The 27,783-nt window shown below is 45.5% G+C and overlaps 2 protein-coding genes across 8 annotated transcripts; one reads left to right on the top strand and one right to left on the bottom strand.

Annotated features, from left to right (window-relative positions):
* Positions 1–40: 40 nt before the first annotated feature.
* FDPS (farnesyl diphosphate synthase) lies at positions 41–18,433 on the bottom strand. Of its 3 annotated transcripts, none has more exons than XM_032233931.1 (12): positions 18,348–18,433; positions 17,872–17,962; positions 11,629–11,754; positions 8,691–8,851; positions 8,144–8,284; positions 7,829–7,909; positions 5,531–5,653; positions 5,271–5,344; positions 3,935–4,007; positions 3,582–3,659; positions 1,380–1,514; positions 41–517 (listed from the first exon to the last, which is right to left on the bottom strand). In XM_032233931.1, exons 1-12 carry the CDS (start codon positions 18,411–18,413, stop codon positions 317–319), a joined length of 1,350 nt encoding a protein of 449 aa, XP_032089822.1. In that variant the 5' UTR covers positions 18,414–18,433; the 3' UTR covers positions 41–316. The 3 variants fall into 3 exon arrangements, with proteins under 3 accessions (XP_032089822.1, XP_032089824.1, XP_032089823.1); XM_032233933.1 differs by lacking the exon at positions 18,348–18,433 and adding an exon at positions 18,177–18,210; XM_032233932.1 differs by lacking the exons at positions 17,872–17,962; positions 18,348–18,433 and adding an exon at positions 11,977–12,454.
* PKLR (pyruvate kinase L/R) lies at positions 15,779–27,783 on the top strand. 5 transcript variants are annotated; one of them, XM_032233929.1, is made up of 11 exons: positions 15,779–16,095; positions 19,449–19,625; positions 20,903–20,994; positions 21,537–21,668; positions 21,809–21,995; positions 23,205–23,475; positions 24,377–24,527; positions 25,576–25,728; positions 25,929–26,095; positions 26,310–26,491; positions 27,404–27,783. In XM_032233929.1, exons 2-11 carry the CDS (start codon positions 19,472–19,474, stop codon positions 27,508–27,510), a joined length of 1,596 nt encoding a protein of 531 aa, XP_032089820.1. In that variant the 5' UTR covers positions 15,779–16,095; positions 19,449–19,471; the 3' UTR covers positions 27,511–27,783. The 5 variants fall into 5 exon arrangements, with proteins under 5 accessions (XP_032089820.1, XP_032089818.1, XP_032089816.1 ...); XM_032233927.1 differs by having other exon boundaries at positions 19,446–19,625; XM_032233925.1 differs by lacking the exon at positions 15,779–16,095 and adding an exon at positions 18,443–18,533 and having other exon boundaries at positions 19,446–19,625.

Genomic DNA, 27,783 nt, shown 5'->3' with positions numbered 1-27,783 from the left:
TCTCTCCTCTCCCTCCCTCCCCCCTCCTCTCCCCCCCCCCCTCTCTCTCACACACACAAAAGCAGCCTGTATCCCTAAGATAAATCCCTGGATTTATCCTCTGCCGAGGAAAAAAAAGTGGAATTTATCCGCCTTCCTTAAATAAGGCCCCCTATCGAAAGAAAATAAAACAAAAATCCCATGGAGGGGGGTAACGCAAGGAAAGTATTCCTCCCTTTTTCCTCTTTCTGAATTAGCCCGCAAACCGTTTTAAAGAAATTCCGCTTTTATCTCAAGTCCCAGCTAGAAATAAAATCCGGATTCCTTGGGCAGAAATTTATTTCTGCCTTTTGTAGATTTTGTCGGCCAAATCCAGGAAAATCCGGGCCGGCAAACGGACGGCGTGTTGATCGATCAAAGCCACGATCTTTTGGTAGCTGTTTTCTTCGTAGCTTTGATAAACGGCTTTTAAATCCTGTTCTTCGTAAAGAGCCTTCACGCGGTTAATCTTCTCCGGATCTTTTTTACCGTAGTTCTCCTACGGATTCCCAAAAAATAAAATAAAATAAAAAGTGGACGGTTTTAAGCGTTAATTTTTCCAACTTCCCTCTCTCTCTCCCTTGGCAGGACCCAACTTAAGAAACTATCCCCCTTTTTTTTGAATTTGCACAATTCCAGCTCTTAAGAAATAGTTCGGTTTTTTTAAACAACGTGCTATGGAAATAGTCCTCGGTTTACAACACTTCGTTAGCGACCGTTCGAAGTTACAACGGCACTGAAAAAAACCCTATTTAGGACCGTTTTCCACACTTAATGACCGTTGCACTATCTAAATTCTGCGTGATCTAAATTCGGATGCTTGGCAATTTGACTCATACTTATGACAGTTGCAAGGTTCCGGGGGTGGTGGTCATGTGTTCCCCTTTTGCGACCTCCTGACGAGCCAGGAGTCATTGGGGAAGCCAGATTCACATAACAACTGTGTTTGTAATTTAAATGCGGTGATTCACTTAACGACCGAGACAAGGTCATACAATGGGCCGAAACTCACTTCAACCCTGTTCCTAACTTGACAACTGCAGTGATTCACTTAACAACCGAGGCAAGGAAGGTCGCACAATGGGACGAAACTCCCTTCGACCCGGTTCCTAACTTAACAAGTGTCGCAATTCACTTAACGACCACAGCAGGAAGGGTTGTAAAACGGGGCAAAGCTCACGTAAGCAAGGTCCTCGCTTAGCGAAGGGAATTTGGGGCTGGATTGTGGTCGTACGCCAAGGAGTTAACTAGAAGGGGGAATGTGCGAATCTCCAGAGAATGAGGAGTATGAAGTCCTGTATCTCGGATGCCTTCAGTGGCTGTTGGAAAACTTGTCTGGTGGTTCAACTAACCAGGTTTACCTCCAAAATCTTTCTCTGCTCCCGAGATGCTTGTTTGAGACTCTGCACCACCAACCAGCTGCATTTGTTATCCTGAATATCCGTCCCTATTTTCCCCGTTACTTGGGGGTCGCCAAAATTGTCGAGGAAATCGTCCTGCGGGAAGAAATGTCATTTTATCAAAATCTCTGGAATTCCTTTTCATCATCCAGGAGGGAGACTTAAAATGTAGTTCATGTCTATAATTTATTATCATTATCCTTCCTTCCTTCCTTCCTTCCTTCCTTCCTCCTTTCCTTCCTTCCTTCCTATCTATCTATCTATCTATCTATCTATCTATCATCTATCTATCTCTATATAATCATTTATCTATCTATCTATCATCTATCTCTAATCCTCTATATACATCTAATCATTTCTATATCTATCTATCTATCTATCTATCTATCTATCTATCTATCTATCTATCTATCTATCTATCTATCATCTATCTATCTATCATCTATCTATCTATCTATCTATCTATCTATCTATCTATCTATCTATCTATCTATCTATCTATCTATCTATCTATCTATCTATCTATCTATCTATCTATCATCTATCTTATTATTTTATTTATTTAACTATATCCTATATCCTATACCTGGAGGATTCGAAAATTTCGATATTAAATATTATGGCTGTTTAGCTAAAACAGGATACGAGGATTCAATGTTAATGGGTTTTTTTATAAATAAGCAAATAAAATGCCAGCATGTGGTTATGTATTAAATCTTGGCATATTTTATGATGAAGGACGTTTAAATAATCGTAGTCAAATAAAAGTGGAGGTAGGATGATGGTAATATAATTAATATCTGAGTTAAGATATCAGAATTGATATGAATTATATTTGATGACGGTGGAAGAGATGCACAAAAGCCTTTTGAAACCAACTCTCTACAGTATGTAAAGAAGAAGGATTTGTATGTTTGTTTTGAAAATACAATTTTTTTTTAATAAAAAAAAATGTACTTCATGTGGCACCGTTTTTGAAGATTTGCCTCGTTCCTTTCGCTCTCCGAGCACGTAGCCGTGATAGGTTTCAGAACAGAACAATAATGGTTCGAAGGGACCCTGTAGGTCATCTAGTCCAACCCCCGTGTGGCTGCTGAGAATGAACCCAAATTGGTTTATCCGCGTCCTTGCAAAACTTCCTGCTTTTCTTGATTCCGCCCCCACTAACACCACTACCTAATTAGGCCAAAATTGCATTAATTCCAGGAATCCGGGCAGACTTGAAAGGCTGGCCAGTTAAAAGAGAATTTTACATACATTTTTTTAAACACAGAAGTGTTCTGAGCGAGGTTTCCCAAAAGCCCGAAGCAAACTCCTTGTCCCGACAAAAACCTCTTTTATTAATTTTCTGTGAATTCTGTTCATTCATATCCAGCAAAGTCTTTCGAGGGAGGATTTACGGTCACAGACCTTATCTGGCTTGGAGAGCTGCCAGGCCGAGATCTGCAGAACTTGGCCAGGAGTCTCGGAGAGTCACGAAATAATGAAGCAAACTAATGGTCTCCTGCAAACTCCACTCCCCTTTCGCTCCTCTTTTATTGCCTCTGGGAGGGGCCATTCACCGCACACCTGCGGCATTCCTCCCAAGTCGGCCCTTGTTCTTTAGCTCTTCCCTTCATGCGGCAACTCTCCGCATGCGCACACTGGGAACAGGCTCCAGCTGTTCTTCTGCCTCATTGATGTCTGACTCCGAAGGCAGCTGATAACTGTCAGATGGCCCTGGCCCCCTCTCTGCCTCCGACACAGAGCCCTCCTCAGAGCCTCCCCCAGATTCCAGGACTGGCCCAGGTTCCTCCCCAACCCTCCTCACTGTCCGAATCTGCGGCCAGATCCACTGGCGGGCCACAACACGAAGCCAGATCAACTTCGAATCTCCGAGGTATGGATTGAAGATGATATCGGCTTGTTAGCAATAGAGGGCTTCGGAGAACAGTGGATTTATTTTAGAACCCCCAGAAGGTTTCTAGTCCTGATAGAGGCCATTTTTTTGCAGAGATGACCAAAAAAAAAAAGTAATGAAGGAAAATCGCCCGTTTCGTTCCTCCGAGTCTGGATGTCCCGTGTTCAAATCCCAAGCCATCTTAATTTTTTTTAAAAAAATTATTATTATCAAATGTATCTTTTTCCATCCATCTCTCGACCCAAAACTTGCAAAAACAATACCTGGATTTGGAAAAATTCCCCCATCTCCAGAAGGATGGCCTTGGCGTGTGCGTGCTCTTCTTCGCTATCAATGCCAGCCTAAGTGAGGAAGAGGAGGAGAAAGGGGGGGGGGGAAATGAAACAGAAACTACACGGATAAACTTTGCAACGAGCAAGGAGTAAGATACAACTTCTAGTATGTATATCCGCCTGTCCCTCTACTTAACGGTTCTAAAGGGAATCCGTCCCATGACGGGCTCCGTTTTAAGCCAGCACTGCGGTTTTTAAAGCAAGTTGTCGCTTTTGAGACAAAAGCGTTGGAAAAAAGCGATGCCAACTTTTTAATGTTTTCTGCCAGCAAAGTTTGAACTCACCATGTACATGGCAGCTGCCACCGGTAAATAAAAGGAGTAATAGGCCGTCTTGTGCTTCACGATGGCTTTGTACCTGCCGAAGGAAGCAGAGAGCTTCAGCGTTTAGGAGAAGGGAAGAGTTCCTTGCAACCGTTTTAACAGGATAACAAGAGTTTGGAAGGGACCTTGGAGGTCTTCTAGTCCAACCCCAAGGAAGGGAGGGAAGCAGAATAACAGAATATCACAGCTGGAAGGGACCTAGGGATCTTGTAGTCCAACAGGAAGGAAGGAAGGAAGGAAGGAAGGAAGGAAGGAAGGAAGGAAGGAAGGAAGGAGGGAAGGAAAGCAAAATAACAGAATATCAGAGCTGAAAGGTCTTCTAGTCCAACCCCAAGGAAGCAAGGAAGGAAGGAAGGAGGGAAGGAAGGAAGGAAGGAAGAAACTAAGGAAGGAAGGAAGGCAAAATAACAGAATAACAGAGCTGAAAGGTCTTCTAGTCCAACCCCAAGGAAGCAAGGAAGGAGGGAAGGAAGGAAGGAAGGAAGGAAGGAAGAAACTAAGGAAGGAAGGAAAGCAAAATAACAGAATATCAGAGCTGAAAGGTCTTCTAGTCCAACCCCAAGGAAGCAAGGAAGGAGGGAAGGAAGGAAGGAAGGAAGGAAGAAAACTAAGGAAGGAAGGAAGGCAAAATAACAGAATAACAGAGCTGGAAAGAACCTTGGAGGTCTTCTAGTCCAACCCCAAGAAAGCAAGGAAGGAAGAAAGGAGGGAAGGAAGGAAGAAGGGAAGGAAGGAAGGATGGAACTAAGAAAGGAAAAATAACAATAACAGAGCTGGAAGGAACCTTGGAGGTCTTCTAGTCCAACCCCAAGGAAGGAAGGAAGGAAGGAAGGAAGGAAGGAAGGAGGGAAGGAAGGAAGGAGGGAAGGAAGGAAGCAAGGAGGGAAGGAAGCAAGGAAGGAGGGAAGGAGGGAGAGAGGGAGGGAAGAAAGGAACTAAGGAAGAAAAGAAGGCAAAATAACAGAATAACGGAGCTGGAAGGAACCTTGGAGGTCTTCTAGTCCAACCCCAAGGAAGCAAGGAAGGGAGGAAGGAGGGAAGGAAGGAAGGAGGGAGGGAGGGAAGGAGGGGAGGAGAAAGGAACTAAGAAAGGAAAAATAACAGAATAACAGAGCTGGAAGGAACCTTGGAGGTCTTCTAGTCCAACCCCAAGGAAGGAAGAGAGGGAGGAAGGAAGGAAGGAGAACTAAGTCACAAGTCATTTTTTTTCCACTGCCGCCATAAGTTTGGGACGCTCCCCAAACGGACAGCTGTCAATCCAAAAACCACCGGTGTGCGGCTGAAAACGTCTCCTCACCGTTTTTCGGTGAACGAATCTAGGTCGATCTGGAAAAGGTCCAAGGTTTGGCCCAGCTCGGTTTGGTAGGACGACTGTGAAAACACAGGAGAGAGGAAAAATCAGATGAAAAGAAAAGACGAAAAGAAAGGAAGAAAAAAGGCCAGAAACGACCCTCTTTCCATCCCTTTCTGGCTTCCTTAGTCACCTATTTATTTATTTAAAGGCAGGGGGAGGCTGGCCCTCAACGAGGAAGAGGCCTACTTTATTGTCGTGCCCACCTGGAGGAAAAGCTCCATTAAATTCAGGTAGTACGGCTGGTCTCGGCAGTACCGCTTCAGCAGCTGGTAAACGCTGGATTCTATCAGCAACCCGTCGTTGACGGCATCCAAGCCGATCCCTTCCTGCGAGAGAGGACGCCAAAAAAAAAGGAATTACAAGGGAAATCAAGTCAGCCCCTAAATCCTAGTTTGGATTTCCTTGCAAATTTAAAACAAACAAACAAACCACAGACTCTAAACATTGAGTTCTCGACTTAAGACCACGATTATATTTTCTTTTGCGAGCGGGCAGTGGGCATGCCTTTTTCTTTTTTTAAATTCAGTTTTTAAAAAAAGGCATGCTGGTGTGTTTACAGAAAGGGACAATAAAGTTTATCTCATCCTCCCCTCTCTTCTCTTCTCTCTATCCTATCTTCTTCTCTCCTCTTCTCTTACCTTGAGATCCTCTCTTCTCCTCTGAATTCTATTCCTATTCTCTTCCATCTCTTCTCTTCTTTCATAATTCTCTTCTATTCTTTTATTCTATTTTTCTATTCTATTCTTCTTTTCTCTTCTATATTCTATATTCTTCTATATTCTATACTGTATTCTATTCCTATTCCCTTCCATCTCTTCTCCTTTCATAATTCTATTCTTTTATTCTATTCTTCTATTCTATATTCTCTTCTATATTCTATTCCTATTCTCTTCCATTTCTTCTTTCATAATTCTATTCTTTTATTCTATTTTTCTATTCTATTCTTCTGTTCTATTCTATATTCTATATTCTCTATTCTCTTCTATATTCTATTCCTATTCTCTTCCATCTCTTCTCTTCTTTCATAATTCTATTCTATTCTTTTATTCTATTTTTCTATTCTATTCTTCTGTTCTATTCTATATTCTATATTCTATATTCTCTTCTATATTCTATTCCTATTCTCTTCCATCTCTTCTCTTCTTTCATAATTCTATTCTATTCTTTTATTCTATTTTTCTATTCTATATTCTTTCTATATTCTATTCCTATTCTCTTCCATCTCTTCTCTTCTTTCATAATTCTATTCTTTTATTCTATTTTTCTATTCTATTCTTCTGTTCTATTCTATATTTTCTTCTATTCTATATTCTCTTCTATATTCTACTCCTATTCTCTTCCATTTCTTCTTTCATAATTCTATTCTTTTATTCTATTTTTCTATTCTATTCTTCTATTCTATATTCTATATTCCCTTCTATATTCTACTCCTATTCTCTTCCATCTCTTCTCCTTTCGTAATTCTATTCTATTCTTTTATTCTATTTTTCTATTCTTCCACTCTATATTCTATTCTATTCTATATTCTCTTCTATATTCTATTCCTATTCTCTTCCATTTCTTCTTTCATAATTCTATTCTTTTATTCTATTTTTCTATTCTATTCTTCTGTTCTATTCTATATTCTCTTCTATTCTATATTCTCTTCTATATTCTATTCCTATTCTCTTCCATCTCCTCTTCTTTCATAATTCTATTCTATTCTTTTATTCTATTTTTTATTCTATTTTATATTCTATTCTATTCTATATTCTATATTCTCTTCTATATTCTCTTCTACTCGTATTCTATTCTATATTCTATTCTACTCTTATTTTATTCTATTCTATTCTCTATTCCCGCTGCCTTAAGAAAGTTCAAAACATTCTTAAAGATCCATCTCATCCTGGGCATCCTTTTTTTCTTTTGAACCATTGCCATCCGGCAGACAGTACAGGGGCAATAAAAACAAGGACAAGTAGATCTGGAAAAACAGCTTCTATCCCAGGGCAATAACTCTATTGAATTCTACGGTATAGTGCAATATTAATGCAATATCAGGGGTTTTTCAATTCAGTTGTACAGCATGCGAAGGAGGTGTGTGTTTTTTATTTTTATAGTTATAATGTGCACGGAAGATGGCCTTTAATTTTGTTGTACGATGTGCAATGACAATAAAGTAAAATAAACTAAATAAACTAAACTAAAATTAAACCAGCCCAGTTTGAGAGAAGCAATTTGTGTTGTGCAAACTCCTTTCAAGGGTCAATTTAAGTTTTTTTAAAAAATCGGAATTGTCCCAAGGCCACTAAATTAAACTAAACTAAAACTAAAATTAAACTAGCTCAATTTGAGAGAAGCAATTTGTGTTGTGCAAACTCCTTTCAAGGGTCAATTTTTTTAAAAAAAAAAAAATCAGTATTGTCCCAAGGCCAAATGGAAGAACATTTTTTTAAAAAAACCAAACCACCCCAGGATTTCCTCGTCTTTGCAACCTGTATTTTCGGATCCGCTCAAACTACCTGTCTATACCAGCACGGCCGGCCTCGGCGGGTCAGAGAAGAATCCATGATATCATCCGTGATAAGGAAAAAGGCCTGGAGCTGCAATTAAAAACCAGAGGTTGCTAAAGGAGACACACATTCTTTCGGCTTTGCCAATAGGGACCTTTTGTTGGGAAATCACAACGTTGAGGACTAGTAACACGAGAAGGCTGAGGTACACGCTAAGGAAGAGCGATTCCGCTCCCCCCCCCCCCCCAAGAAAAACCCCACCTCAGCCGATCGTTTAAAATCCATCCCTTGGCGGCCGATAAAAATCACAAAGGAATTTTTTACCAGTTCAACGCACCAGCCCACAACCAGGGCGATGCGGAAAGTCTTCGGGTCGGGCTGGTCCGGTTTGGCTAGTTCCCGAACAGCGGCCACCACCGTCAACCCGCGGTTATATTTCCCACCGACGGCGTTATATTCGATCACCTGTGGGGAACAAAACCCCCAAAAATCAGAGAATTGTGGCGATCATGTCTAAGAAGAGATCCGATTTCTGCTGAATCCCACTGTTTGTTTGATCTCCTCTTGGTCTCCAGCTCAACCCCACCAGGCATTACAGCTAGTCCTCAACTTACGGCTAAAAACCATGGTCATTTAACGGCCCCCATAATCCCTTGCAGGGTGGTGTCTGGGCAACTGAATGGAACTGGCGGAGTGGCCAGCTGCCTTTCTTGTTGCCAGAGCGGAGTTTTCGTTTAGCAAATTGTACTTGCAATTGAGGCCAACAGGATGGTCTTCAAACTCTTGCTTATATTTTAATTTCCCGTCGGCGCACCAAATTCTTTGTCAGTTTTATTGCAAATCAGGATTTTTGCACCGGCTCGAGTCTCACCCTTTTCAGCCTGTTGACAGCATCACTCAATTCAGGGACGTGAAGTTCGTTTTCCAACAAGTCCCGGACGATTTGGGAGAAAAAATTGACAAATTCTTCCTTGTCCGTAACGGCAGAGTGATGCTTTCCACTTTCGCTCATGGTTTTCCAAGCCAATAGACCTGCGGGAGGGGAAGGGCGGTGTTAAAACAACTTGTTTCCATCTTATCGTCCATCTTATCGGGCCCCGTGGGTTTAATCCAGTTTTTCTTGAGTAGATAAATCTTATCTGTTCGATTTAAGTGTAAACGAATTGTTGTCTAAGCTCGTTTTATTTTCGTGCAGATGTTCATGACCCCGCTAGGGAACATCATCAGTGCTAGAAGGGGAGAGGGGTTTATGGTGGGGGGGGGGAGAAGGAGGAATGTGGGGTCCTTGAAGAGCCGAGGTGGAGCAGTGGGTAGAGTGCAGTACTGCAGCCACTTCAGCTGACTGCTAGCTGCAGTTCGGCGGTTCAAATCTCACCGGCTCAAGGTTGACTCAGCCTTCCATCCTTCCGAGGTGGGTAAAATGAGGACCCAGACTGGGAGGGCGATATGCTGACTCTGTAAACCGCTTAGAGAGGGCTGAAAGCCCTATGAAGCGGTATATAAGTCTAACTGCTATTGCTATTGATGCTCTCTGAAGGTTTCTTGCAGGCGTTTCATGACCCAACTAGGTAACATCATCAGTGCTAGAAGAGAGGGGGGGGGGGTTTGTGGACAGGGGGAGGAGGGGGAGAGGTGAAGGAAGAGGAGGAGGAGAAGATAGAGGAGGAAGAAGAAGGACGAGGACTGTGAGGTTCTTAGTGCTCTCTGAGCTTGGTTATTTTCTTGCAGGCATTTCACGACCCAACTAGGTAACATCATCAGTGCTAGAAGTATTTTATTTTTATTATATTTTAAGCCCTCTAGTCACGCCAAACAGCAAATCGGGCGATATATATATATAAATTTTGCATATTGGTTTGGTTGGTTTATTAGATTTATATGCCGCCCTTCTCCCAAGGACTCGGGGGGCTGCGTAGAAACATTAAAAAAAAAACACATATTGCAAAAGTTTAAAAGAATTAAATAGAATATCCCAAACAAAAACCAATTAGAATTTAACAATGACATTTTAAAGAAAATTCAATTAAGATTAGCAATGATCAATCATTTATTTTGTTTTGTTCAGGCCAGGCTGGCTTGCTGGAAAAGCCAAACGTTTTAGGGCGCGTCGGAAAGATCGGAAGTCGGGGATTATACGAAGCTCCGGGGGCAGCTCATTCCAGAGGGAAGGTGCTCCCACAGATATATATATTTAAAAAGCTCTAAGCTAACCTACACAATCATCCCCGTTTCCACTTTGTTTGGTTTTTCTAATTAAGATAAAGGGATAGTAAATTCCAAACAGGAAAAAAAAAGCCTAAAGATTCTTTAACTTTTTTTTTTAAAGAGTTTTGTTTTGCTATTTTGGCCCTCTTATTATCCCCTATTGCTAAACTTTCCGAAATTGGCATAAAAGGATTATTTCGCAGGACGGGGCACCCTCAGAATTTCTAACTTTTAACATTCCCTGGGAGGACTTCAAAACTAGCTTGAGCATTTACTCAAGCGGGACCTTGCCCCAGGGAGGAGGGGGTTGGTCTAGATGACCTTTGAGGTCCATTTTGATGGTACGCTAAATTCCCAACGCTTTTTGTTTCCTTGCTCCCGTGAACGATGGGTACTCCTACCAAAGGCCTTACTCTTTATTAAATATTTTTTAAATGTTTTAAATATTAAATGTTTTAAATGTTTTCAATATTAAGTATTTTAAATGTTTTCAATATTAAGTATTTTAAATGTTTTAAATATTAAGTATTTTAAATGTTTTAAATATTAAGTATTTTAAATGTTTTAAATATTAAGTATTTTAATTTTAAATATTAAATCTTTTAATTTTAAATGCTACATATTCTAATTTTAAATTAAATTAAAGAGCCGAGGTGGCGCAGTGGTTAGGGTGCAGTACTGCAGGCCACTTCAGCTGACTGTTATCTGCAGTTCAGCGGTTCAAATCTCACCGGCTCAAGGTTGGCTCAGCCTTCCATCCTTCCGAGGTGGGTGAAATGAGGACCTGGATTGTTGGGGGCAAGTTGCTGACTCAATTTGCTAAAAAATTTGTAAACCGCTTAGAGAGGGCTGAAAGCCCTATGAAGCGGTATATAAGTCTAATAAATAAATAAACAAATAAACAAACAAATAAATAAATAAAAATATCAAGTATTCTAATTTTAAATGTTACATATTCTAATATTAAATATTAAATATTCTAATATTAAATATTAAATATTCTAACATTAAATATTCTAATATTAAATATTAAATATTCTAATATTAAATATTAAATATTCTAATATTAAATATTCTAATATTAAATTTTTTAACATTACATATTCTAATATTAAATATTAAATATTCTAACATTAAATATTCTAACATTAAATATTCTAATATTAAATATTAAATATTCTAATATTAAATATTAAATATTCTAATATTAAATATTCTAATATTAAATATTAAATATTCTAACATTAAATATTCTAACATTAAATATTCTAACATTAAATATTCTAATATTAAATATTAAATATTCTAACATTAAATATTCTAACATTAAATATTCTAACATTAAATATTCTAATATTAAATATTCTAATATTAAATATTAAATATTCTAATATTAAATATTAAATATTCTAATATTAAATATTCTAATATTAAATATTCTAATATTAAATATTCTAATATTAAATATTTTAATTCCGCACCTAAATTTTATCGATTGCTTGCGTTACATATATCCTGCTGAATTTTTAGCGCCAATCATAAATCTGGCATTTTTCTCGTCTTGCTATCGCAAATGATAAAGAAATGTGGAGAGGTAAACTCACCTTTTCTTGCAGGGAAAAAAATGGGAAAACTACCAGCCTTCCTCAAATGCAAAAAAACAACCCTGCCAGGTAGGGGGAGGCGCCTCTCCCGATCGATCGCAGCTTCGCAGCGCTCTCTCCAAAAACCTAAGGCAGAAATGAAAACGCAACGTTTGCAACCCGCCCCTAAAGTTGCAAAGATCATGAGGACTAGCGCCTTAGCCTAAAAATTTGGTTTGCAAAGGGTTATTATTCCGGCAAATGGCTGGCTTTTGCAGAGAGAAAAAAAAAGGAACGGGGGTTCTTTAACCCAGAGCCGCAGCCATCAAAATGCAGAATAATACAGATAATTTTTAAATCAACACTTACCTTTGCTAACCTTCTAAGCTTATCTCAGCACTAAAGACAGATTGCGCCCGGTTTGCCCACTATGGTATTATATTCCGATGGCACCGAAATGCCCTCTGGGTTTTGTAGTCCTGGCGCAGGCAGAAGGCCGCGGAAAGAACGCAGGCGCGGACTACGACGCCCAGAAAGCCTCGCGGGAAAGGAAAAAAAATGGTAAGTATAGACTATAGCAAGGTCAGCCTCCGGATTGGCTTTCTCCATCGGATGAAGACGGGTCATGGAGTTACGAGCCAATCGGAGGCAGGGGGAGGAGGAGCTGGGAGCCCGAGGGAGTTGGGGATTGGCTGGAAGGGGGAAAAGGGAGAAGTTGGAAGATGGGGAGCCTTCCTCGTTCTATTTCTGAATTGATTAACCATATAAAGTGGGGAAAGAATTAGGGTGCTATCTATCTATCTACCTATCTATCTATCTATCTCTTTCTTTCTTTCTTTCTTTCTTTCTTTTCTGTTTGTCTTTTTCTTTTTCTCTTTTTCTTTCCTTTTCCTTTTTCCTTTTTTCCTTTTTTCTTTCTTTCCTTCTTTCCTTTCCTTTTTTCTTTTTTTCTTTTTCTCTTTTCTTTCTTTCTTTCTTTCTTTTTCTGTCTTTTCTTTTTCTCTTTTTCTTAACTTTTTCTTCTTTTCCTTTTTCCTTATTTCTTTTTTCTTTCTTTCCTTACCTCTTCCCTTTCCTTTTTCTTTCCTTCTTTTTCTTTCTTTCCTTCTTTCTCTTTCCTTTTTTCCTTCTTTCTATTTTCTTTCTTTTTCTTTCTTTCCTTCTTTTTCTTTCCTTCTCCCCTTCCTTCTTTCCTTTCCTTTCTTCTTTCTTTTTCTTTCTTTTCCCCTTTCTTTCCTTTTCCCCCTTCCTTCTTTCCTTCATATTTTCCTTATCCCTTCCTTCTTTCGCTTTGCTTCCTTCTTCTTCCTTTCTGCTTCTCTTCCTTCTTCCTCCTTTTCAATTTATCTCTCTGTCTTGCTCTCTTTTTTGATCAACTTTTTTGATCAGCTTAATTGGCAAAGAATTAACGCCTGTGGAATTAATTTCCCTTGATTCTGGTGAATAAGTGGGGCAATCTCTCACAAAACCAATATCATAAATATATTTCCAGGCCCCAGGAAAGGACAGCTTGATTCTCCTGGGCCTGGGGCATTAAGCCTTTTCTCTTTTGAAACAGGGTCTTGTGAAATAAACCACCATGACCTCAGTTGATCAACCCATTGTGAGAGTTCCAGATATACCAACCTGGGAAAGGCTGAATTTGTGCCACAGGGCAAGAAATCAGGGCTATCACTCTCCTTCTCTGTCCCCCCTTCTCCTTCTGTCTCTCCTGCTCTTTCTTCCTGTCCCTTTTGCTTTAGAATAGAAAAACAGATTTGGAAGGGACCTTGGAGGTCTTCTAGTCCAACCCCCTGCCTAGGCAGGAAACCCTACACTACTTCAGACAAATGGTTATCCAACATCTTCTTAAAAACCTTCTTTTCTGGAAGGAAAGGAAGGGAGGGAGGGAGGGAGGGAGGGAGGGAGGGAGGGAGGAAGGAAGGAAAGGAAGGAAGGATTTGGAAGGGACCTTGGAGGTCTTCTAGTCCAACCCCCTGCTTAGGCAGGAAACCCTACACCACTTCAGACAAATGATTATCCAACATCTTCTTAAAAACCTCCTTTTCTGGAAAGAAGGAAGGAAGGAAGGAAGGATTTGGAAGGGACCTTGGAGGTCTTCTAGTCCAACCCCCTGCCTAGGCAGAAAACCCTACACCACTTCAGACAAATGGTTATCCAACATCTTCTTAAAAACCTCCTTTTCTGGAAGGAAGGAAGGAAGGAAGGAAGGAAGGAAGGAAAAAAAGGATTTGGAAGGGACCTTGGAGGTCTTCTAGTCCAGTGGTCCCCAACCTTTTTATCGCCGCGGACCAGTCAGCCTGTGATAATTTTACCGTGGCCCGCTGAGCGCGCGCAGGGGTGGGGGTGGGGGTGTAAAAAAACTCCCAGCCCGGAGTACCCCTTTAAGTAATCCATATTTCAGTAAACTGATCTACCGTCAGGCTGTTGCTTGTAAACTGGACTAACTATTTCTAGTTAATTTCTAACTATTTGAATGGAAGATTATATGCTTATAGTTTCTATTCTTTTGTTAACACACAACCACATTTTTATTCTTCTACAGACACCATTTTTAATTACCAGAATAGTACACCAATGACAGCACCATGATCAGAAAATGTTAAATGTTGCATTATTTTCAATATGTATTTGTAAATATATGCCAAATAGATTGCAATCGCTTTCTGGACTTCCTTTAAATTTGCAGGTAAATGCTGCAACAGATATATAGCTCCCATCAGATTGATGATCACCCAAAAATGTTATTCATTGAATTCACTGTGAATCCTTTCTTAGTAAGTGCATTCAAGCCAGCCTACTACTAGCTGGTAGCCTCTCTGTCCATTCACCAAATTATCTGGGACAAGGGTGTCAGAGTGACATCGAAAATGTCAAGGTAATAGCCATGACTATGAAATTAAAAGCCAATTTATTCTTTTATTTGCATCACATAAAAACCAAGATGGTTCCCATCTTGAATTTTTCTAAATACATCCTACATACAACTATGATGCAGGAGTTTTCATTCAGCAAGAAAAAGGAACCGGTGACTTGAGCCAAGTCAACATCTGGAAATCTTATCCCAGTCATATCCAACCTAGCTTATTTTTTGAGATCACCTCAAGGCGAGCTGGAGCGGGACGCGCTGCGCCACGAGTTGGAGAGCTTGGAGAGGCTGAGCGCGCAACTTGGAGAGCTGCGTCTCCGCCGCCTGGAGCCTGAGCTGGCCCGGTGGCGGCAGCAGCTGGAGGGGCTGTGGGCCGACTGCGCCGCTCTGGAGGCGCTGCTGGAGCAGCTCCTGGCCGAGCACGAAGGGCTGCAGGAAGCGCGCAAGCAGCGGCCAGCCGCGCTGCTGTCTGCCCCGCGCGTCCTCCGGGCCGGGCGCTCCGAAAAGCGGCAGCTGGCCTCCGACTACGCGCTGGTGGTGAGCTGGAGCTGCGCGCAGAGCCTGGAGCGATACGAGGCCGAGTTGCGGGCGATGCAGGAGCTGGAAGGGGGCCGCCTGGGCCAAGAGGACCTGCGCAAGCTGCGCGCGCAGAACCAGGAGAGCCGCCGGCGCCTCGAGGAGCTGTGGCGCCGCTGCCGGGAGCTTTGCGCGCTGGGCGAGCGGCTGGAAGAGGAGCGGCTGGCGCAGCAGGAGAGCCACGGCGCCCAGCTGCAGGGATCATGGCCCCCGGCCGCTGCGCGGCCCGGTGCCAGGTACTCCGCGGCCCGGCACCGGTCCGCGGACCGGGGGTTGGGGACCACTGTTCTAGTCCAACCCCATGCCTAGGCAGAAAACCCTACACCACTTCAGACAAATGGTTATCCAACATCTTCTTAAAAACCTCCTTTTCTGGAAGGAAAGGAAGGAAGGAAGGAAGGAAGGAAGGATTTGGAAGGGACCTTGGAGGTCTTCTAGTCCAACCCCCTGCTTAGGCAGGAAACCCTACACCACTTCAGACAAATGGTTATCCAACATCTTCTTAAAAACGTCAAGTTGTTGGAGGCTTTTTCTCTCTTGTTCTTTGTTTCTCCCTATTTCTTTCTTCCTCTGTCTCTTTTTCCTTCTTTCTCGTTCTCTTTTTTTTGTACTCTTTTTCTGTCTGTCTTTTTCTTTCTGTTTCTCTTTTTCTCATTCTTTTTCTGTCTCTCATTCTCTGTCTCCCTTTCTAGGCCACCACCACCCCTCTCTCTCCACACACACACACACACACACACACACACACACACACACACCACAAGGCAAGAAAAGCCTGACACACTTTCAGGAGAAGTTGCCCAGAGCTTAATCCCGCCAATAATATTCGTGAAAACTGGTTTGGGGAAAAAAAAAAGAGAGACTTGGCCTCAGCTACCCCTGTCCCGCATTTCTTAACTGGGTGTGGTTGCGGTTTGGGGAGGAAATCTCCCCACGAAAGGGGCTGGGCCCAGCGGCTCTTAGCCCAGCTATCCTTTCCGGCATCCCTAGCAGTGGGAGAAAGCAGTGGGGGAAAAAAAGGGAAAATAGAGACCTCAAACAGGCTTGTATGACCTTTGATTTCTTATATTTTCTCAGCCAGGGCTTGGGACGAGCCCCTGTCCCTCCCTCCCAGAGGCAGGGAAAAACAGGGGGAGGGCTGGGAGCAAAGGTCCCGTTTGCAAAACAGGGAAGATGTTGGCTGTCCTGGCATTCAAAGCGGGTTTTAATTATTTGTGCCCTTTGCAGCAAGCATTCCGTTGGGCGACGTTTGCAGCAAGGAGAGAGGGGAGGAAGAAGGCTTGAGGGCCTTGCCTGCTTTTCTACTTCTCTCTCTCTCTCTGTCTCTCTGTCTCTCTCTCTCCCTCTCTCTCTCTCTCAAATCACAGAGAGAAAACCTGCTAAGATCTCCCTAGATCAGATGGATCCCAGGAGGTTGCAAAACTGGGCCCAAAGATTGCAGGGAAGCAACTGGAAAGGGAGCCCACGGGGGGACTAAGTCATAATGTCGCATTTTTTTCCCCGGGGCTGTTGTAAAACTTCTGAACGGTCCCTAAAACGATTGTTTAATGCCACGAGCGGAAGGGAGTTGTGTAAGACAAATAAATAAGCCAAGGGTAGGAAGTGTGTATGTAACACTGCAGGGGTTTGATACTCTGTACCCAAAAAAAAAGAAGATGCTTTTGAAATTCACCCAGATTTGTTTCAAAGTTCTTAATAGCTTCTTTCCTCTCTTGTTCCTCTCCTCTTCCCTCCTCCCCTCCTCTTTTCTTCCCTTTCCACCCTTCCCTTTTCTTTTCTTCCCTCCATCCCGCTTCCTTCCCTTCTTATCCTTCCCCTTTCCTTTTCTATTCTATTCGTTCCTTTTCTATGTGTTCCTTTCCTTTTCTATTCTTTCATTTCTTTTCCTTTTAATTCTTTCCTTTTCTATTCTTTCTTTTGCTTTTCTATTCTTTCCTTTCCTTTCTTTTTATCTCCTCTCCCCTCCTCTCCTCCTCTTCCCTTCCCTTTCCATCCTTCCCTTTTCTTTTCTTCCCTTCCCTCCATCCCGCTTCCTTCCCTTCTTATCCTTCCCCTTTCCTTTCCTATTCTTTCCTTTCCTTTTCTATGTGTTCCTTTCCTTTTCTATTCTTTCATTTCTTTTCCTTTTAATTCTTTCCTTTCCTTTTCTATTCTTTCTTTTTCTATTCTTTCTTTTGCTTTTCTATTCTTTCCTTTTCTATTCTTTCCTTTTCTATTCTTTCTTTTGCTTTTCTATTCTTTCCTTTCCTTTCTTTTTCCTCTCCTCTCCCCTCCTCTCCTCCTCTTCCCTTCCCTTTCCACCCTTCCCTTTTCTTTTCTTCCCTTCCCTCCATCCCTCTTCCTTCCCTTCTTATACTTCCCCTTTCCTTTTCTATTCTTTCCCTTCCTTTCTTTTCCTTTTAATTCTTCCCTTTCCTTTTCTATTCTTTCCTTTCTTTTGCTTTTCTGTTCTTTTCTTTTTTTTCTTTTCTTTTTTCCTTTCCTTTCCGTCCCTCCATCCCTCTTCCTTTCCTTTTTCTTTCCATCCTTCCCTTTCTTCCATCCCTCCTCCTTTCCTTTCTCTCTCCTTCCTTCCTTGTCTATCTTTTCCTCCTCCCTCCCTCCCTTATCTTTTCCTTCCCCCTTCCCTCTCTTCTCTCTCTCTTCCTTCCCCTTTCTCCCCATTATTCTCCTTCCCTTTGTACTCTATTCTTTTCCCTTCTCCAGATTTGTCTATTCTTCCTCTTCTGTGGAAACCAAATAAATGCACAAGGAATGTTGCGTGTTTCCAGTATCTATCTCTCTCTCTCTCCTCCTACCCTCTCTCTCTCTGGGTTGCCTACCTTGCAAGGCTCCAATGAAGATAAAAGGGGAAGGGGGAATTCCTGGTAGGGCCTTGCTGCCTGCATCTTCACGAGAAAAGCAGAAATCCACCTGTTAGGATAAAAATAATTAGGATAAAAATACAATTGGATGTGGTGGCTCAGCGGCAAAGACGCTGAGCTTGTCGATCAGAAAGGCTGGCAGTTCAGCGGTTCGAATCCCCTGCTGCCTAACGGAGGGAGCTCCTGTGACTTGTCCCAGCTTCTGCCAACCTAGCAGTTCGAAAGCACGTTAAAAAAATGCGAGTAGAAAAATAGGAACCAACTTTGGTGGGAAGGGAATAGCATTCGATGCGGCTTCGGGAGTTGAGTCATGCCGGCCACATGACCACGGAGATGTCTTCGGACAGCGCTGGCTCTTCGGCTTTGAAACGGAGATCAGCACCGCCCCCTAGAGTCGGGAATGGCTAGCCCAGATGCGGGAGGGGAACCTTTACCTTAAGTTTGGACAATAGAATAATAAAGGCGCTTTGAGAGAGACCGACTTGGGAGCTCAACAGCATCTCTGATGGAGGCACGCTGTGGACTTGGGACTTAGCTAGTCATTGTTTAACTAGGAAAGTCAGCCTTCACTCCGAGGTGTAAACGGGCAAGGTCCTTTAGAAGGAGGAGGAAGATGGACGGTGGGTCCCAAGCTGGGGAAAAGCGTCAGTGGGTTTCTTAATTTCCTGCAAGGGAGGAACACAAAGAATGGACCTCAAATGCAGAGTTGAAGACCCTGCCGTTAATTATTTGAGGGCTACCCCAGAGAAGAAGAAGGGGGTCAAGCTATTCTCCAAAGCACCTGAAGGCCAGAGAAGGAAGAATGGATGGAAACTGACCAAGGAGAGTTTCAACCTGGAAATAAGGAGGAATTTTCTGACAGTGAGATCCATCAACTCATGGAACAGAAGTTGCCTTCGGAAGTTGTGGGAGTTTCATCCCTGGAAGCTTTCAAGATGAAACTGGACTGCCAATGGTCAGAAATGCATAGGGTCTCCTGCATGGGTGGGGGGTTGGACTAGATGACCTACAAGGTCCCTTCCAACTCTGTTAATCTGAATCTATCTAAGACGATCAAAGGCCTGGAGGCTAAAACCTACGACGAACGGTTGCAGGAACTGGGCCTGGCTAGTCTAGGGAAGAGAAGGACCAGGGGAGACAGGATAGCAGCCTTCCAATATTTGAGGGGCTGCCCCAGAGAGGAAGAAGGGGGTTAAGCTATTCTCCAAAGCACCCAAAGGCCAGAGAAGGAAGAATGGATGGAAACTGGCCAAGGAGAGATTCAACCTGGAAATAAGGAGGAATTTCCTGACAGGGAGAACAATCCACCCATGGAACGGAAGTTGCCTTCGGAAGTTGCGGGAGCTTCATCCCTGGAGGCTTCCAAGAAGAGACTGGACTGCCATTGGTCACAAATGGTTAGGGTCTCCTGCATGGGTGGGGGGTTGGACTAGATGACCTACAAGGCCCCTTCCAACTCTGTCAATCTGTATCTAATTAATGCGTTGCTCAGTAAGCGAGCCCAGCTTCATCTTTTCTCTCTCTCTCCCCAGCAGGTGCCCGGATCCACCCTCCAGACATGGCTGCCCTTTCCCAGGAGCTGGGCACGGCTTTTTACCAACGGCAGCAGCTTCCCGCTTCCATGGCCGACACATTTTTGGAACATATGTGCCTGTTGGATATTGACTCCGAGCCCATCACCGCCCGGAGCACCAGTATAATCTGCACGATTGGTGAGGCGTCGCTTTTGGGTGGGGGGCAGGATGGATTATGGGAAAGGGACGGGGAAGGACAGGGCTAATCCACCCCTCCCTCATAGTCCCTGTGTAGTTTTGCAAGAAGGATAATTTGGGGGAATAGCAATAGCAATAGCAGTTAGACTTATATACCGCTTCATAGGGCTTTCAGCCCTCTCTAAGCGGTTTACAGAGTCAGCATATTGCCCCCAACAACAATCCGGGTCCTCATTTTACCCACCTCGGAAGGATGGAAGGCTGAGTCAACCCTGAGCCGGTGAGATTTGAACTGCCGAACTGCAGAACTAACAGTCAGCTGAAGTAGCCTGCAGTGCTGCATTTAACCACTGCGCCACCTTGGAAGATGAAAAGGGCTGAGGAATTGGGGAAGGGGAGGCTTGTTCTGGAACAGCGATCACCAACTGGGGGTCTGTGAGAAAATTTTGGTGGTCTACAGAATATATATTTTTTTGCATTTTTTATATTGCACTCAATCAGGGGTCCTCAAACTACGACCCCTGGGAGGGAGACGTGCAATGAACGCTTGTGTTGCTGCAGAGAGTCTCCCCCTTCGGGGTCTTTTTGTGGGGGTCGGAAGGGGGCAGAGATTCCCACTTGGGATCTGCTTCAGCCCCCTGGAGGGGGGCTTTGGGCGAAGGCTGGAGGGAAGAGCCACTGGTGGGGAAGAGCCAGAGGGCCTCGTTCCAGTGGGACGGCATAACGGCCTGGAACTGGCGGACCATCTCAGCCCGCTGAGCCTCCAGGCGCCGGCACCTGGCCTTGCACTCCCACAGGTCTTCCCTCTGCTTGGAAAGCCCATGCTCCTAGTCCTCAGGGAGGTGCTTCTGCTGAGCCTCCTTCTCGGTCAGATCCAATTTGAACTCTTTCTCCTGGGGGCTGCTTAGCTCCAGCAACAGCTTCCTGTTGGGGCCCTAAGGAGCCCGGGCAGGCAGGCGAGGAGGGGCTGGGAGGGGAGGGGCGAGTAGAGGCTGGCGAGGCGTCCCTCGACGTGAGTGACATTGAGTTGGCCACGCCCACCCAGTCACATGACCACCTAGCCACGCCCATCCAGCTGGTCCTTAGGCAGATCCTATTAGTGGTCCTCAAGATGTAAAATTATGAATTTAGTGGTCTCCAAGGGCCGAACGTTTGGGGATTCCTGTTCTGGAAGATGGCAGGGGACCCTGTACTTTTGGGGGTCCTGTCTTGCAGCCCCCTACCCCCCCCAAGGAGGCTTCCAGAAAGCAGTTTTATCTCTCCACCCTCCTTTGTAGGCCCAGCATCACAGAAGGTGGAGATGTTACGTGAAATGATCAAAGCCGGCATGAATATCGCACGGTTGAATTTCTCGCACGGATCGCACGAGGTATCAAGGAGAGAAGGAGGGAGGGAGGAATAGATAGATATACAAAGGTATGCAGAAGGAAGGAAGGTGAGGGAGGAATGGAGATAAAAAAGAAAGGAAGAGAAAGAGAAAAAGAGAAAGGAAGGGAAAGGAAGAAGGAAAGGAAAAGACGGAAGGAAAGGGAGGAATTAAAAGGGAAGGTAGGAATGAGGGAAGGAAGGATGGAAGGAAGGAAGGAAAGAAAAAAGGGAAAGATTAGAAGGGAAAGAAAAAGGAAGGAACAATGAAAAGGGGAAGGAAGGACAGCAGAAGGAAGAGACAAATCGGAGGAGAGAAAGGAAGGAAAAAAGAAAGATTAGAATGGCAGGAGGAGAGAGGACCGGAGAGAAGGAAGGAAAGAAGAAAGGAACAAATTGGGGGAGGAAGTAAAGGGAAGGATTAGAAGGGATGGAGAGAGGAAGGAACAACGAAAAGGGGGAGGAAGAACGAGAGGAAGGAAGAAATTGGGAAGGAAGGAGAAGAAAGGAAGACCTTGAATTCAATTCCAATTCATTTCATTTTAGTACCACGCCAAATCCATTGAAAATATCCGGGAAGCCACGAAAAGCTTTGCCACGAATCCTCTCTTCTACCGGCCCGTGGCCATCGCTCTGGACACCAAAGGCCCTGAAATCCGGACAGGGTTGATCAAAGGGGTAAGACTGAGGGATCAATCCAAAACTTCCTTCTCCCACCCCACCCCCGCCCCGGTCCCGATTGGTTTCGTTCAACGACGCCAATTCTTCGTGGAGTGAACACTTCCTTGCGTTTCCGTTTCGCGATCTTTTTTCCACAGGGCGAGAACAAAGAAGTTGAACTGGCGAAAGGATCCCGCCTGATTGTGACCACCGATCCGGCCTTCCGGGAACAATGCGATTCGCAGACGATTTGGGTGGATTACGCCAACTTGCCCAAAGTCGTGAGCGTTGGCGGGAGGATCTTTATTGACGATGGGCAGATCTCCTTGTTGGTCAAAGAACGCCGTGAGTGTTTTCCAATGGGTAGCATGGATCTCTTTATTTATATCAGGGCTTCTCAATCTTGGCAACTTTAAGATGGGTGGGCTTCAGCTCCCAGAATGCTCCAGTCTGCATGCTTTAAGATGGGGGGACTTCAACTCCCAGAATCCCCCAGTCCGCATGCTTTAAGATGGGGGGACTTCAACTCCCAGAATCCCCCAGTCCGCATGCTTTAAGATGGGGGGACTTCAACTCCCAGAATCCCCCAGTCCGCATGCTTTAAGATGGGTGGGCTTCAACTCCCAGATTCCCCCAGATGGCATGCTTTAAGATGGGTGGGCTTCAGCTCCCAGAATCCCCCAGATGGCATGCTTTAAGATGGGTGGGCTTCAGCTCCTAGAATCCCCCAGCCAGGATGCTTTAAGATAGGTGGGCTTCAGCTCCCAGAATCCCCCAGCCAGCATGCTTTAAGAGGGGAGGACTTCAACTCCCAGAATCCCCCAGCCAGCATGCTTTAAGATGGGTGGACTTCAACTCCCAGAATCCCCCAGTATGCATGCTTTAAGATGGGTGGGCTTTCACTCCCAGAATCCCCCAGCCACCATGCTTTAAGATGGGTGGGCTTTCACTCCCAGAATCCCCCAGTCTGCATGCTTTAAGAGGGGAGTACTTCAACTCCCAGAATCCCCCAGTCTGCATGCTTTAAGAGGGGAGGACTTCAACTCCCAGAATCCCCCAGTTTGCATGTTTAAGAGGGGAGGACTTCAACTCCCAGAATCCCCCAGCCAGGATGCTTTAAGAGGGGAGGACTTCAACTCCCAGAATTCCCCAGTCTGCATGCTTTAAGATGGGGGGACTTCAACTCCCAGAATCTCCCAGTCTGCATGCTTTAAGATGGGTGGGCTTCAGCTCCCAGAATCCCCCAGTCTGCATGCTTTAAGATAGGTGGGCTTCAACTCCCAGAATCCCCCAGCCAGGATGCTTTAAGAGGGGAGGACTTCAACTCCCAGAATTCCCCAGTCTGCATGCTTTAAGATGGGGGGACTTCAACTCCCAGAATCTCCCAGTCTGCATGCTTTAAGATGGGTGGGCTTCAGCTCCCAGAATCCCCCAGCCAGCTTGAATTAAGATAGATGGACTTTAATTCCCACGATTCCCCAACCCATTGACATCGGGGATTCTCTCTTCCGTTCCCTCTCCTCACCAACCCCTTGTTTCTGCGCTAACCACTAGGTCCCGGCAGTTGTGTGGTCGAGGTGGAGAATGGCGGGACTCTCTGTAGCCGGAAGGGAGTTAACCTGCCGGGGGCTAAAGTGGACTTGCCGGCGTTGTCCCAGCGCGACAGGCAAGACCTGGAGTTCGGGGTTCAACAGGGGGTGGATATGATCTTCGCCTCCTTCATCCGGAAGGCCGAGGATGTGATTGCCATCCGACAGGCGCTGGGGGAACGCGGCCGTCACATCAAAATCATCAGCAAGGTCGAAAGCCACGAGGGCGTCAAAAGGTAACCCTCAAAAGCTTCTTTTTTCCCCCCCCGGACGCCCCCCCGGACGTCCTCGGCTTACGACGGTTCACTTAATGACCATTCGAAGTCACAACGGGGCTTAAAAAAGCGACTTGCTGTCGTTTTTCCACGCTTACCGCCCCCACCACACACATGTAATCAAAATTCAGATGCTTGGGCCCCGCGCTCCTATTTACGACGGTCCCCCTTTTGCGACCGCCCGTCCAGCGACGTCAAGGGGGAAGCTGGGCTCACTTAACGCCCGTGTTCCTAATTAAACGACGGCAGCGATTCACTCAGGAGCAACCGTGGGCGGGGATGTGGGGTAAAATTCATTTCACTGGCGCCCCGCTTAGTGACGGAAATTTGGGGCTCAGTTGTGGTCCTAAGCCGAAGGCGGTTTGTATGTTGACCCAGCCAGCATTTAAAAGGTCAAACTAGACAGGACTAGTTAAAAGCCTTAAAGTCTGGTTTATTTCTAGAAGAGCTAGATTTCTCCTTGCAGGGAAGACAACCCAAATCAGATCGAAGATTAGAGTCCTTGACTTGTGGCCCACATTTAAGAGCTGGATTTCTGTGGCTAAGCGGTTGTTAAAAGAATGATCCCCGATTATATGACTTGTTTTGGCCTGGCCGTTAAGCAGCTTAACTGCAGTTACTAAGTGAATCATGGCGTTAAGTGAATCCAATTTCCCCCAATTTAATTTTGCTCGCTCTTAACCCTGCACCCGTCGTAAATGCAGGTTGCCCAGCACCCAAATTTGGACTGCAAATTCCCCCGTGGGGAATACGGCGGCGGTCGTAAGTGCGAGGGCCACCTCAGGAGTCACTCCTCCCCCCAGTGCAGTTATAACTTTGGTCACTAAATGAACAGTCGTAGATGGAGAATCTTTGTCTCCAGGTTTGATGAGATCCTGGAAGCCAGCGACGGCATCATGGTGGCTCGCGGGGATCTGGGGATCGAAATTCCCGCCGAGAAGGTTTTCCTGGCTCAAAAGATGATGATCGGCCGTTGTAACCGGGCAGGCAAACCTGTGATCTGCGCCACGCAGGTGAGCTGTAGAAAATGCCACACCTGGCGGGGAAGGTGCCCCCAATCGACAGGTAGCCCTGTTTCACCGAAGGGACGCAAAAGCGAGTCAGAATAATGGGAGGTGAATAGAATGGCCTCCCACGGGCCCTTCAAACAAGGGTGAACGGTTGATTGAGATGCATGGACTTCAACTCCCAGAATCCCCCAGCCAGTGTGCTTTAAGATGGGGGGGGCTTCAATTCCCAGAATGCCCCAGCCAGTGTGCTTTAAGAGGGGTGGGCTTCAATTCCCAGAATGCCCCAGCCAGTGTGCTTTAAGAGGGGTGGGCTTCAATTCCCAGAATGCCCCAGCCAGCGTGCTTTAAGAGGGGTGGGCTTCAATTCCCAGAATGCCCCAGCCAGCATGCTTTAAGAGGGGTGGGCTTCAATTCCCAGAATGCCCCAGCCAGTGTGCTTTAAGAGGGGTGGGCTTCAATTCCCAGAATGCTCCAGCCAACGTGCTTTAAGAGGGATGGACTTCAACTCCCAGAATTCCCCAGCCAGCATGCTTTAAGATGGGGGGCTTCAATTCCCAGAATGCCCCAGCCAGCATGCTTTAAGATGAGTAGACTTCAACTCCCAGAATGCCCCAGCCAGCATGCTTTAAGAGGGGTGGGCTTCAACTCCCAGAATCCCCCAGCCAGCATGCTTTAAGATGAGTGGACTTCAATTCCCAGAATGCCCCAGCCAGCATGCTTTAAGATGGGGGGGGGCTTCAATTCCCAGAATCCCCCAGCCAGTGTGCTTTAAGAGGGGTGGACTTCAACTCCCAGAATGCCCCAGCCAACATGCTTTAAGAGGGGTGGGCTCCAATTCCCAGAATGCCCCAGCCAGCCTGCTTTGAGATGGATGGAATTCAAGTCCCAGAATCCCCCAGCCAGCATGCTTTAAGACGGGTGGACTTCAACTCCCAGAATCCCCCAGCCAGCCTGCTTTAAGATGAGTGGACTTCAACTCCCAGAATCCCCCATCCAGCATGCTTTAAGAGGGTTGGACTTCAACTCCCAGAATCCCCTTTTCTTTTGCCAGATGCTGGAGAGCATGGTGAAGAAACCTCGGCCCACGAGGGCTGAAAGCAGCGATGTGGCCAACGCCGTTCTGGACGGGGCCGACTGTATCATGCTGTCCGGGGAGACGGCCAAGGGGGCCTACGTGGTGGAGGCCGTGCGCATGCAACATGCGGTAAGAGCGGGGGGGGGGGCTTCCCTTTTTGCCAAAGGTTGGTCTGAGCACGGCGGAAGAGGAAGAAGGGAGGAAGGTGGAAGAGGAAAACAGACGAGTCTAGGAAGCCGGGAATCTTGGGAGCCGTCAATGCTCGCGACGGAAAGTTGCCAACCCCGCGGAAGTGAGCTCCGTACATTTTCCTCCTCCTTACCGCGTAGATTGCCCGAGAGGCCGAAGCTGCCATGTACCACCACCAGCTCTTCCAGGAGTTACGGCGCCTGACACCCCTGAGCCAGGACCCCACCGAGGTGACCGCCATCGGCGCCGTGGAGGCCTCGTTCAAATGTTGCGCGGCGGCCATCGTGGTCCTCACCGCGACCGGCAGGTGAGACGAGGGGTGAGCCCGCAACGGGGTCCTTCCTTCCTCCTGTTCCTTGCCGACCTGCCGAATTTACTCTGAGCCCATAACCTCCCCCCCCCCCGCCCCTCCACACACACTAAGAGCCAAAGTCCCGGGTTCTAATCTCACCCATATTGGATGATTCTGTTTCATTTTCACATCTGGATCTCCCTCCCCGCCCCGTCCCATCCTGATTCAGGTCTGCGCAGATCCTCTCCCGCTACCGACCCCGGGCTCTCATTATAGCCGTCACCAACGATGAACAGGTGGCCCGCCAAGCGCACCTCAGCCGTGGCATTTTCCCGGTGCTGTGGCACGGCGATATACAAGACGCGTGGGCGGAAGACGTCGATCGCCGGGTGCAGTTTGGGATCGAGATGGGTGAGTTGGAGGAGGGGTTTCTGCCTCGGGAACTCTCGGGTGTAGGGGGGGGGGCTTGGTTGATTCTGGCTGCTATCCCACTGGTAGAGCCCCTTCTGGGCTGAACTGCCTTGCCAGAACACACCACCTGTTGAATTGACATACTTTTCCATTATATGGATATTCTCTCTCTCCCTCTCTCTCTCTCTCTCTCTCTCTCTCTCTCTCTCTCTCCCTTATCTGTCTGTCTGTCCGTCTGTCTATTGTGTGTGTGTATCATCTATCTATCTATCTATCTATCTATCTATCTATCTATCTATCTATCTATCTATCTATCTATTTCTGTCTGTCTGTCTGTCTGTCTGTCTGTCTGTCTGTCTGTCTGTCTGTCTATCTATCTATCTATCTATCTATCTATCTATCTATTTCTATCTACCTATCTATTTCCATCTATCTATCTATCTATCTATCTATCTATCTATCTATCTATCTATCTATCTATCTATCTATCATCTATCTATCTATCTATCTATCTATCTATCTATCTATCTATCTATCTATCTATCATCTATAGTTATCTATCTATCTATCATCTATCTCCATCTCCATCATATTTTCCTTCCATCCTTCAATATGTATCTGTCTGTCTGTGTCTGTCCGTCTGTCTCTCCATCCATCCATCCATCTGTCCGTCCGTCCACTCGTCCGTCCGTCCATCCATCCATCCATCCATCCATCCATCCATCCATCCATCCATCCATCCATCCATCCATCTATCTATCTATCTATCTATCTATATCTATCTTTTTCTCTTTCCCTTATTCATCCATCCCTTCTTTCCTTCCTTCCTTTCTTCATCCTCCTTCCCTTCCCCTTTCTTTCCCCCTTCCCCTTCCTTCTCTGAGTCACCTTTCTCCATTCTCCCTTTCCCAGGCCGTGTGCGAGGTTTCCTACGCTCGGAGGACGTGGTCATCATTGTTACCGGATGGAGACCCGGGGCTGGTTTCACCAACATCATGCGAGTGCAACAGGTGCCGTGAGAATCACGCCAGGACAAACCCCCCCAGCTGAACACCTGCGCCCCCCCCTCTTTCCCCGCCCCCTCCCTGTTGCTGAAGGCTGCGCTTGTTGGCTGGGATTGGAAAGGATTTGGCCCTTCGGCTTAAAGATACACAGGGGGGGGGAAGTGCCTTGTGGTTCAATCTGTAGCCCCCCCCCTCGCGAATGGTCCTGAGCATTGGTGGGCTGGGGGCACAGCAGGGACCCCCGGCAGGTACAAGGTTTCAAAAATTAGTTTCGCATGATTTGCAATA

Source organism: Thamnophis elegans, chromosome 17 (assembly GCF_009769535.1).
Source record: "Thamnophis elegans isolate rThaEle1 chromosome 17, rThaEle1.pri, whole genome shotgun sequence".
NCBI lineage: Eukaryota > Metazoa > Chordata > Lepidosauria > Squamata > Colubridae > Thamnophis > Thamnophis elegans.
This window is presented reverse-complemented; position numbering and strand designations above follow the sequence as displayed.

Excerpts from the sequence above, each read along its gene's own strand:
- FDPS (XM_032233931.1), bottom strand. The coding sequence starts at position 18,413 with ATGCTGTTGAGCTCCCAAGTCGGTCTCTCTCAAAGCGCCTTTATTATT. Across the intron at positions 5,345-5,530 it reads TAATGGAGCTTTTCCTCCAG|TCGTCCTACCAAACCGAGCT; the intron begins GTGGGCACGACA and ends GTGTTTTCACAG. Across the intron at positions 518-1,379 it reads AGCAGAGAAAGATTTTGGAG|GAGAACTACGGTAAAAAAGA; the intron begins GTAAACCTGGTT and ends GGGAATCCGTAG.
- PKLR (XM_032233925.1), top strand. Across the intron at positions 20,995-21,536 it reads TCTCGCACGGATCGCACGAG|TACCACGCCAAATCCATTGA; the intron begins GTATCAAGGAGA and ends ATTTCATTTTAG. Across the intron at positions 26,096-26,309 it reads GTCCTCACCGCGACCGGCAG|GTCTGCGCAGATCCTCTCCC; the intron begins GTGAGACGAGGG and ends ATCCTGATTCAG.